General features: G+C 37.8%; 1 protein-coding gene and 1 pseudogene across 1 annotated transcript in view; one reads left to right on the forward strand and one right to left on the reverse strand.

The window, feature by feature from the left end:
- WDR78 (WD repeat domain 78) overlaps window positions 1–12744 on the forward strand; it is a 99576-nt gene that overhangs the window by 16832 nt on the left and 70000 nt on the right. Inside the window, 2 exon segments of the mRNA XM_027536954.1 lie at window positions 8378–8562; window positions 9883–9995. Coding sequence (XP_027392755.1) covers window positions 8378–8562; window positions 9883–9995 — 298 coding nt within the window.
- LOC113889759 lies at window positions 2720–3699 on the reverse strand (annotated as a pseudogene).

The following is a 12744-nucleotide window of genomic DNA, read 5'->3' on the forward strand; positions in this document are numbered from 1 at the left end:
TAACCCAATTAAAAATTGGTCAAGGAATTTGAATACTCATTTCTCCAAAGAAATGAGTCAAATATATAAATGGTCAAAAAGCACATGGGAAGATGCATGACATTATTAGTCATCAGAGAAATGCAGATCAAAACCAGTGAGATCTTTACTTTATACTCATTAGGATGGCTAGAATCAAAAAGTCTGATGACAACTGTTGGCAAGGATATCAAGAAACCAGAACCCTACTGATAGGAATATAAAATAGTCCTGACACTTTGGAAAATGGTTTGGTAGTAACTCAGAAGTTTAATGGCACCCCACTCCAGTACTCTTGCCTGGAAAATACCATGGACGGAGGAGCCTGGTAGGCTGCAGTCCATGGGGTTGCTGAGGGTCGGACACGACTGAGCAACTTCACTTTGACTTTTCATTTTCATGCATTGGAGAAGGAAATGGCAACCCACTCCAGTGTTCTTGCCTGGAGAATCCCAGGGACGGGGGAGCCTGGCGGGCTGCCGTCTATGGGGTCGCACAGAATTGGACACGACTGAAATGACTCAGCAGCAGAAGTTTAAACATACTCTTACCAAATGACCTGGCACTTCTACCTCTAGATATATATACACCCAAGAGAAATTAAGATATATTTCAAACCCTGAAACTTCAAACCCTGACTATTCATAATAGTCAGCAAGTGGAAACAACCCAAATATCCAACAGTGGGCAAATAACTAAGCAGAATGTGATATATTCATACAGTAGAACATTTTTCAACCACAAAAGGGAACGAACTACTGATGCATGCAGCATTGTGGGTGAATCTTGAAACCATTATACTAAATGAAACAAGCCAGTTACAAAATACCACACTCTTTGTGATTCCACTCGCATAAAAGTCCAGAATGGAGAAATCTATAAAGACATGAAATACATTAGTTGTTGCCTAAGACTGGGAGATTGGACTGAAAGACTGAAGGCAAAAGAATGGGGCAGCAGAGGATGAGATGATTAGATAGCATCACTGACTCAATGGACATGAATTTGAGTAAATTCTGGGAGATAGAAGAGGACAGAAGAGCCTGCATGCTACAGTCCACAGTCTGAAGAGTCAGATATGACTTGTCCACTGAATAACAATAACAAGGACTGGGAGAGACAAGTGTTAGGGAGTCAGAATCAAAGGATACAGAGTTTCTTCTTGAGGTAGTTCTAAAGTTAACTGTGGTGATGGTTGCTCATATCTGTGAATACGCTAAAAACCACTGACATGTACACTTTCAAAGCTATTTAAAAAGATAATCCTTGCAGATTGTATGTAACTTTATGCCAATTTTAAATTTTGAAAGATTTGAAAATTGATATAAAATGGAAAAATTAACATTTTAAAAAGAGGAAAATAAAAATGAAAATTGGAAGCTTTTATTAAAGAAATGAGTAATTTAAAAATCTTTTGTCAAAGATAATTCCAGGCCCATATGGTTTCACTAGTGATACATGCCAAACACATAAGGACAAAAACAGAACAAGAAAAGTGGGTATACCGTGAAACATTTTATGAGGCTAGACTTATCCTGATATCAAAATCTGACTACAACAGTATGAGAAATAAACTTTACAAGTCAATCTCACTTGGAAACATAGATGGAGAAATCCTCAATAAAATATTAAAATTCAATAACAATAGAGACAAAACATTGTAAGAAAGTTGAGTTTATATCAAGGAATTAATATTGGTTTAACATTTAAAAATCCATCAGTGTAATTCACCACATTCATAGCTTAAAGGAAAAAAAGCGTATGATCATCTCAATACAGTATTTGATAAGATAAAAATTTTATTCTAGATTTAAAAGATTCTTCTGAAATGAAATCAGAAGACATTTCCTTACTGTTATTTATAAAATCCTACAGCAATGATCATATTTAATGGTAAAGCATTTCTAAGAAGGAACCGTTTCTATCCAACATTCTTGGAAGTCTTAGGCATTTCAGTATGATAAGAAAAAGAAATGTAAAGTATAAGATATGGAAAAGGAAGAAACAGAACTTTGAATATTTGTAGATGACACAATTATCTACATATAAAATTTTAAATCACCTAGTAATTATCAAATTAGTAAGAGCTTAGCAAGATTATTGGATAACAAAAATAATCAAAAGCAAAAAATATATATTTGTATATACCAGCCGCACATATTTCAAAAATTACATATTTTTTAATGATGCCATTTATAATAGTACTAAAATGCATTAAATACTTGTGGATAAATTTAACAAAGATACATATAACCTATAAATTTTGCTGTGAGATATTAAGACCCAAACAATTGGAGAGAGAGCTGTTTATGCATAATAAGAGCCCATATTCTAAGTATATAAGTTTTACCCAAATTTTGATTTATAGGTTCTTTGCAATTTCAGTCAAAATCTCAAAAGTTGTTTTTTTTTATTTTTTCCAGGAACTTATCAAGGTAATACTAAAGTTTATATAAAACTGCTAAAGCATAGGCATAACCAAGATACTCTTTTTTTCACATACATAGATTTTAATGGTTTTAAAAAAAACAAATTTGTTACTTTAGAAAAATTAATGCAGTGCATTTTCAGCAATGTGATCACCACAGACTGATTGCTCAGTCCACACATAAGTAGTAGCCGCCTTCTATGGTGATACGGCTTCTCTGCACTAATTCCCATCAGGCCGAAAAACATTAGGGCGGGTTAAGTAAAGACCGAATTGTTGCACAAAGGAACATTTACTCCTCAGATCCCACTGATCTCTTATGTGCCCGTTTCCTGGGCAACCTTCTTGGTGAAGCTTTATTGATCTGGTTCAGTTTCCTGAGGAATTCAGCTCATGTCAACGTCGTTTTGACTTGAGGTTCCCATCTCTATCTTCTGAATGGGCCTCTTGCGCTTTCTAGATTCCAGGAGCTGATGAAGGCCGACGACAACCAGCTGCCCGAGACCAGCCGGGAACATGTACATAAATATGGTTTCTCCATCTAACCCATCTTCTCTCTCGATAATTGTAACTGTTTGATTGAAGACAGCATCTTGGAAAACATTGCCGTTCAAATCCTTGTAGTTCAGGTTGATGACCAGACCGAAGGGCCGGCCGCCCATGGGCTCTGCGGGGATGAAGGAGTACTCAAAGGTTGCCTATCTCTGGGGCGGCACGACCGTGTTCAGAGGAAGAGCAGTGAAATTCTGAATATAAAACTAGTAATTCTGAGGGTAACGGAATGAGGCGTCGAGAGACTCGACGATAAAATCTGTACCCTTGTTTGTAAAGCCTACCAGGAACTTCACAATGTTATTTGCTGGAAAATCTTCTCCTTTCACAAACAGGATGGTTGTATCTGCACTTGGTGAAGCTTCAGGTTCACCTGACACATCATCTTCCTCTTTATCTTCAGCCAAATCTGTCGGTTCATCTTCTTCCACCTCTGCTTCATCGTCTTCATCTTCAATTATAGAATCTTCCACTGTTTCTTCATCTTCTGTAAGATCCTGAGCCACTGCCAATGAGCCTCCTGGGCCGCCTCGGAGCAGGAGGGTGGCGGGGAGCACCAGCAGAAGCAGCAGCAGGCGGCGGCGGAGGGACCTCATGGCGCGGCCACTCTGGCATCCAGGGCCCGATTGCGAGAGCTCTCGGCCGCTCCGGTGCAAATCCAAGATACCCTTTTTAAAAGATTTCATTTATTTATTTTTATTTTTGGCTGCACTCTGTCTTCGTTGCTGTGCATGGGTTTTCTCTAGAGGCGGAGAGTGGGGACTACTCTCTAGTTGCGGTGTATGGGCTTATGGTGGCTTCTCTTGCGGCAGAGCACAGGCTCTAGGTGCATGAGCATTGGTAACTGCAGCATGTGGGCTCATTAGTTGCAGTTTGCTGGCTCTAGGGCACGCAAGCTTTAATAGTTGTGGCACAAGGTCTCCTTAGTTGTGGCTTGATGGCTCTAGAGCGTGCAGGCTTCAGTACTTGTGGTATGCAGGCTCAGTAGTTGTGGCTCGTGGGCCCTAGAACACAGGCTCAGTTGCTCCTTGGCATGTGGAATCTTCCCGGACCAGGGATCCAACCTGTGTCCCCTGCATTGTCAGGTGGATTCTTATCCACTGTTCCACCAGGGAAGTCCCCAAGATACTCTTGAATAAGAACCATGTGAAAGGACTTACTCTCCTAGGTAACAAATTTTATAAAAAGTGTAACATTAACAAAGGTATAGACAAAAAGTCTACAAGTGACTCAAGCACATATAAACACTTGTTTTATAATAAATGTACACTAGAGAGTAATGGGAAAATATTAGGGTTTTAAAAAATTCTTGTTGAAACAATTGGGTATTCATACGGAATAAAAACATATTGGCTTCCTTTCTCATAGTATACACAAAACTCAATTCCAGGTGTATTATAGTTCTAAACATGAAAAGCAAAAATATTTTTCATAATTTAAGGATTGGGAATGTTTTCCTGGATGAAAAATCTAAGATGTAAACCAAAAAGGAAAATGTGATAAATTCAACTGCACTAAGAAAAAGAACTTCTTTTTATTAAAAGATACTACAAAGAAAATGTAGCATATTAAAAAGCAGAGACATTACTTTGCCAACAAAGGTTTGTATAGTCAAAGCTATGGTTTTTCCAATAGTCATGTATGGATGTGAGAGTTGGACCATAAAGAAGGCTGAGCATCAAAGAATTGATGCTTTTGAACTGTGGTGTTGGAGAAGACTCTTAAGAGTCCCTCAGACTGCAAGGAGATCAAGCCAGCCAACCTTAGAGGAAATCAATCCTGAATATTCATTGAAAGGACTGATGCTGAAGCTGAAGCTCCAATCCTTTGGCCACCTGATGTGAAAAGGTGACTCATTAGAAAAGACCCTGATGTTGGGAAAGACTGAAGGCAGGAGGAGAAGGGGACAACAGAGGACGAGATGGTTTGATGGCATCACCGACTCAGTGGACATGAGTTTGAGCAAACTTTGGGAAATGGTGAAGGACAGGGAAGTCTGGCGTGCTGCTGTCCATGCGGTCGCAAAAAGCTGGACATGACTGAGTGACTGAACAACAGCAACAAGGAAAATGAAGCCATAAAGTAAAAGATGACATTTTCAACGCATAAAACAGAAAAAATTCATAGGACGTTTTGTTGTAGTTCAGTCACTAAGTCATGTCTGAATCTTTGTGACTCTGTGGACTGCAGCACACCAGGCTCCCTTGTCCTTCACTGTCTCTCAGAGTTTGTTCATATTCATGTCCATTGAATGGGTGATGCTATCTAACCATCTTCCTCTGCCATCCCCTTCTCCTTTTGCCTTCAATCTTTCCCAGCATCAGGGTCTTTTCTAATGAGTCAGCTCTTCTCATCAGGTGGCCAAAGTATTGGAGCTTCAGCTTCAGTGTCAGTCCTTTCAATGAATATTCAGGGTTGGTTTCTTTTCAGGTTGACTGGTTTGATCTCCTTCCTGTCCAAGAGACTCTAAAGAGTTTTCTCCAACAGCAAAGTTCAAAGCATCAATTCTTCACTGCTCAGCTTTCTTTATGATACAACTCTCACATCCATACATGACTACTGGAAAAACCATAGCTTTGACTAGACGAATCTTTGTCGGCAGAGTAACGTCTCCGCTTTTAATATGCTGTCTAGGTTGATCATGGCTTTTCTTCCAAGGAGTAAGCGTCTTTCAATTTCATGGCTGCAGTCACCATCTGCAGTGATTTTGGAGCCCAAGAAAATAAAATTTGTCACCATTTGCATTGTTTCCCCATCTATTTGCCATGAAGTGATGGGACCAGATGCCATGATCTTAGTTTTTTGAATGTTGATCTTAGTGTTTTACACTAATGAGTGTTTTACACTGGAGTGGGGGCAATGGCACCCCACTCCAGTACTCTTGCCTGGAAAATCCCATGGATGGAGGAGCCTAGAAGGCTGCAGTCCATGGGGTCGCTAAGAGTCGGAAATGACTGAGCGACTTCACTTTCACTTTTCACTTTCATGCATTGGAAAAGGAAATGTCATCCCACTCCAGTGTTCTTGCCTGGAGAATCCCAGGGACAGGAGAGCCTGGTGGGCTGCTGTCTATGGGGTTGCACAGAATTGGACACAACTGAAGCAACTTAGCAGCAGCAGCAGCAGGTTTATCATAGCTTTCCTTCCAAGAAGCAACCGTCATTTGACTTCATGACTGCAGGACGTTTAATGAACTCTAATGTAAATTTTAAAGAGACAGAACTCAATAGAAAAGTGTGCAAAGGACATGTATGGGACATTTTCCTCCGAAAAAGGGAGTCAGAATGGGAATAGGCATATGACAAGAAGTTCAACTTTATGAAAAGTTCAAAATGAGATACCTGTATACCTATACCCATACTAGTTTAAATTTCTAAATCTGACAATGCTAGTTGTTGATGAGAATATAGAATAACAGCAACTGTCACAATGCTGGTAATCATGAACAGCTTACAGTCAACTTGGAAAAGAGTTTGGTGTTATCTAATCATGCTGCTAAGTCACTTCAGTTGTGTCCGACTCTGTGCAACCCCATAAACGGCAGCCCACCAGGCTCCGCCGTCCTTGGGATTCTCCAGGCAAGAACACTGGAGTGGGTTGCCATTTCCTTCTCCAATGTAGGAAAGTGAAAAGTGAAAGTGAAGTTGCTCAGTCGTGTCCGACTCTTCCAGACCCCATGGACTGCAGCCCACCAGGCTCCTCCGTCCATGGGATTTTCAATTCCACATCTATCTGTCCCTTACAGAAATGCATTCTGTGTATAACAATATGCTTTTACATAAATATTTATTGAAACAGTTTTCATGATGGCCAAAAACTGGAAACAATTCCGTGTCAATTAAAAGTAAAATGGATAAATAAAATATGATATGCTAATCCAACAGACACAACCAATCACCAATAAATTATTGGTGATTATAAACAATTATACATGCAACAATATGGAGAGAGAAATAAAAATGAGCTGCTGAACAGAAGACGTCAGATAATTCAGTCATAATATATGACTATTATAAATTTTAAAAACTAAATTGCCTTGCCAAACTAGGTAAATACTAAGTGCTAACCAAAATCTGTAGCAACCAGAATTCTCTCATACTTTGTTGGTGGGAACCACTTGGGAGGAAAACCTTTTAGCAGTATCTACTATATGTGAACATAAAATAATTCCCTACCCAGGGATCTCCCTCAGGCATACACCCAACATAAATTCATACAGTATAGTCAGCAAAACATGCACATCCATCTTAATAGTGGCATCATTTGTACTAGCCAAAAATTGGGGAACTACTGAAAATCTGTGAACAATAAATAAATTGTGATATATTGACACAATGGAATATTGCACAACAGTGAAAATTAACCATCTGCAACTCTACTTAACCATATGAATGGCTCTCACAAATGTGGATATAATTTTGAACAAAAGAAACCAGATACCAAGGGTACACGCTTCCTGATTTCATCAAAATAAAGTTTACAAACAGGCCAAACTAATCCATGGAGTCAAAATAATCATTACCTTTGGTGTAGGAGATGGCGACTAAGGGAAGGAACTTCTAACATGCTGGTAATTTTCTAAGTCTGAATGGTAGGTACCTGGGTGTCTTCTGTTTATGAAAATATATTAAGCTATCATTTATGTGTATAAGTCTATGTATATATTACTTCAATATAAGTTTTTAAAAGTAAATGCTGTTATTTAGGAATGCATACTTAAAAAAACTATTAAAAAAAGAAAGAAAATAACTGCCAAAATCAAGTTAATTATATTCACTTGGGAGGGAAGGAGAGGCAGTAACACAGAAGGAGCAAAAACCAGCGGAGCTGTTTTTGTCTAGAAGGAGCAAAGTCTCCTAGAGGTTCTTTTAAGTGTTCTAATTTTTTACTTTAGTTGCAATTATAACAATGTTTGCTTTGTATTATTTAACTATATTGTTATGTTTTAATTACATTTCTGTATGTGTTAAATTTCATAATTGAAAATTAGCCCAAAACATATAAGCCAAAAATGTGTAGTAACTTGGGTAATGTATATTAATAAAATGTTAAATGAAAAATTGTGGGTTTTTTAAAGATTATATATAAATATACCAAAATATTAACAATCAGAATTATCTTTCTACATTTTTTAATTTTCTCAAAATTAATATGTATTACTTGTATATAGATAAAACATGAATGAGATTTTTTTAACTTTTATTACCTCAGTTTAGAAGTTTTTTAAACATAAAATCTTTTATCATTCAATTTTTCATGTTTGTCCTATCCTACACACTTTATCTTTTTCTCTACCATTTTTATCCCTAGTTTTAGAATTTGTTATACAGAAACCGCATCTTTTTTACTTATTTTATTTTAAATCACTATTTTCTACAGGTGACTGATATACACGGAGTTGATGTTACTCCCAAACCTCTTTACCGTCCAGATCCATATTCTGGTACAGGAAAGCCAAATAAACTATTGACTTCACAAGACGGATCACATACGTCAGACTTCATAGCTTCCTATAGCCTTTATCAAAATACAATAAATCCTAGTATGTTAGGGCAGTTTACAAGGTAGAGTATACTATTTTATGCTTCTTTGTGTTTATATCTTACTACATATTTCCATTTAAGTTGCACTTGTGGAAGTTAGATGTCAGTTGTCCTGTCTGCCAGCTCTGCTCTCTCATCCTAGTGTGCCACCGCTCGTGTTCGTCGTGTGTTTTAACGAGATGCGGGGCTTACGTCTATACCCCTACCAACTCCTACCAATATATATATTCTATATATATTTGTGAAAACATATATAGATTTTACTCAAGATTTCCTGAGGAACCAAAAAGATGGGACCTAGCATTACAGACATATTTCTTTAGTTTTCTTCAGTTTCTTTTATGCTGCAATTAGGGGCTTCCCTTTTTTTCCTCCCTATTCTTCCATATAAATCCTTATTCTCCTACGCTTTGATTTCTGTCTTGTTTTAGAACTTTTTTTTGGTAAATCATCTGTTTTGCTTTTACATATGCAGATACTTACATAATTGAAAATTTTTAGAGCTTCCAATAGAGAAGTTCAATCTTTGTGATAATAAAACAGTATTCCTAAAACAATCTAAAAGATCATGGGGAAGTACTTTAGTGTGTAACTTTCAATCTGACAAATTAAAAGTTCTAGATGTTAACTAAGCACGAAATTTTAGGAGAAAATATGCTGTCTAGAATCTACCTCCAAATTGCCATACAGATACCATGGGAGTTCTGTGCAAAATAAAGCATGTTCCAATAAACTGAGCCCAACCTTTTGGAGTCCAGTTGAAACTATAAATAGAAAGGAAAAAGTATGTAATATCATGGAGTAATGTTAAGTTCCTATGTTTAAAGGAAATTATTTTTGGACTCTTCAATGTATTGATTTCCCACCAAATATATAAACTTTATTTTAAATTAAATCTTGAGAAGACATTTATCAAATTGAATAAAAGTGCATTTACGATGGGATTTGAATAATGAGCAGAAACCTGGTGAAGATTAAAGGCAGAGTATTCCAGGCTGAGGCCCTGAGGTAAGAGAGCTCCATAAGGTTGAGGAACTTTAAAAAAAAGAAGAATTGTGATATGATGATGAGATGGAGAATCTCGGTAGATAGGCTGTATTTTAGATTTTTATCCTAAACATACTGTTGGGAATACATTGAAAGACTTTAGACAAAAGGACTAAGACTTTTACTTAAAGAACACTAATCATCAACTTAATTTTTAAAGAATTATTTTTATCACTTTTGCTTATATGATTACAGTGTATTTGATTTCTGTGTATCTGATAGTTTTCATTTATACATTTAATTGCCTATAAGGACATATGAATAAATAAATAATGTTGTTTTTCATTGCTAAAGGTCAGTTTTAGGAAGCAGCACAGTTTCTAAGTCAAGTGTATCCACTAGTGAATCAATGGCAGAAGACCTAGAAGAACCGTCCTTTAAACGGGAAAGATTGTCTAGTTTTACAGGTAATGAGAATCCAGTCTTTTATTTAAGTAACACTTCATTATTTCTTTGTAAATGTGCTCATTATTTTTTGGGTGTTTGAGACAGAAGAACTATGGTAATCACTCCGAAATGCTGGCTTGTGCCACAGCTACATGAGAATTATCAGGGTAATGTTTATATAGTTTGTAAAATTCTCAAGTGACTCCCTTGCACCAACAGCCTCAGTAATCACAAACCCTGTTTAAAAAGGCTCAGCTTCTAACTCAGGAGACAAATAATTCTGATATACTGTGATCGATTCCATAGTGAGACATAATGTGATGGAAACACTTAGAAAAGATTACTATGAGGTGGAAAGTAAAAAGCAGGAGAACATTCATAAAGAACATTATTGACTTTTGAATTGGGTTTTTAAAGATAATTAGTAATTTGTCAGGAGAACAAATTGGAGAGACTCAGTCCAGGTAGAAGATAAAAACATGAGATAATACGAAGGATTATGTGAGTGAAGATCAAAGAGGAAATAGTGGTTGACTAAAGCACTGGAAGAAGTGGCTATTTCCTTGAGGAACATTTGCACTGGAGTGTGGTATGGATGTCTTTTCCTCTGAGATGACAATGAAGGATTAGTTAAACTATTTATAGGAAAAGTGCTTAATGAACTCTTTGTTCTGGTGTTAGACTATGTAACAGGTGCTTCTGACAAGTAACAGAATACCCAACTACTATTAGCTTAAATGAAGACAGTTTTTCCACATTAAAGGAAGTTAAAGGTAGATATACATGGAGTTGCTATTCCTTCCAGACCTTCAACAGTATGTGAACTGAGAACTTTCAGATGTTTAAGTTGGATTTAGAAAAGGCAGAGGAGCCAAAAATCAAATTGCCAATATCCATTGGATTATCAAACGAGCAAAAGAGTTCCCGAAAAACATCTACTTCTGCTTTATTGACTCCGCCAAAGACTTTGACTGTGTGGGTCACTACAAACTGTGAAAAATTCTTCAAGAGATGGGAATACCAGACCACATGACCTGCCTGTTGAGAAATCTGTACCCAGGTCAAGAAGCAACAGTTAGAACCAGACATGGAACAATGGACGGTTTCAAATTGGGAAAGGAGTATGTCAAGGCTGTATATTGTCACCCTGCTTATTTAACTTATATACAGAGTACATCGTGTGAAATGCTGGGTGGGATGAAGCACAAGGTGGAATCAAGATGACCGGGAGAAATATCAATAACCTCAGATATGCATATGACACCATCCTTATGGCAGAAAGGGAAGAGGAACTGAAGAGCCTCTTGATGAAAGTGAAAGAGGAAATTGAGAAAGCTGGCTTAAAACTCAACATTCAAAAAATGAAGATCATGGCATCTGGTCCCATCACTTCATGACAAACAGATGGGAAACAATGGAAACAGTGACAGGCTTTATTTTGGGGAGCTCAAAAATCACTGCAGATGGTAATTGCAGCCATGAAATTAAAAGACGCTTACTCCTTGGAAGAAAAACTATGGCCAACCTAGATAGCATATTAAAAAGCAGAGACATTACTTTGTCAACAAAGGTCCATATAGTCAAAGCTATGGTTTTTCCAGTAGTCATGTATGGGTATGAGAATTGGACCATAAAGAAAGCTGAGCACCAAAGAATTGATGCTTTTGAACTATGGTGTTGGAAAAGACTCTTGAGAGTCCCTAGGACTGACTGAAGGAGATCAAACCAGTAAATCCTAAAGGAAATCAGTCCTGAATATTCATTAGAAGGACTGATGCTGAAACTGAAGCTCTGATACTTTGGCCACCTATGAGAAGAACTGACTCATTAGAAAAGACCGTGATGCTGGGAAAGATTGAAGGCAGGAGGAGAAGGGGATGACAGAGGATGAGATGGTTGGATAGCATCACTGACTCGATGGACATGAGTTTGAGCAAGCTTTGGGAGTTGGTGATGGCCAGGGAAGCCTGGTGTGCTGCAGTCCATGGGGTCTCGAAGAGTCGGATATGACTGAGCAACTGAACTGAACTGAACTAAAAGGTAGATAGCTTTTGGCTTTGTGTTTGTGGCATAGTTATATCAGAATCAGAACTGGCAGCTCTGCTATCCTTTTTCCATCGTTTCTCGTTTCTTGCCACAGGACCTCATAATACCTGTCCCAACTCTGGGCACCAGTACCATCTCCCTCATTTATCAGGAGAGTAAACGTTTCCCAGAAGCTTTCCTTTTTCCTGTGTATTTCTGCTTTTATCTCACTGGCCAGAACTGTGTCACACTGCAACCACCAGCTTCAAGAGAGGCTGGAAAAACCAAATACTTGATTTTTCAGGCAGTATTAATGGAAAGAGGCCTCAGAAGAGAGAAAGGCTTAGCAGTGAAAATTGAGACATTAGGAATGTCTGTTGTAGGAAGAAGCCCATCCTCTCAGGATGGAAGAAAGAGAATTAAATTATTGTCATAACCTCCCCAGCAGTCTCTACATATATTCTTGCCACCTTCCAATTTTTTCCAAACTACATGCAGAGTTGAAACCACACTCCTTGGTTGCGACTCAAACTAAGCCACACCTTATATTGGGGCTTGAACCTAGAATTCCCTAACTTGAGAGGGAACTCAAATCCACTGTCTTTTATTTGATACTGCTCACCTTGTGCCAGGACTTAATGAAGCTCAGACTCTTTTGTCTCCTTGCAGAAAGAATTCAATGTGAGGCAAAGATAGACAAGAGTGGATTTATATAAGCACAGGATTCCTGTGAGAACTACAAGC

Source organism: Bos indicus x Bos taurus, chromosome 3, assembly GCF_003369695.1.
Source record: "Bos indicus x Bos taurus breed Angus x Brahman F1 hybrid chromosome 3, Bos_hybrid_MaternalHap_v2.0, whole genome shotgun sequence".
NCBI lineage: Eukaryota > Metazoa > Chordata > Mammalia > Artiodactyla > Bovidae > Bos > Bos indicus x Bos taurus.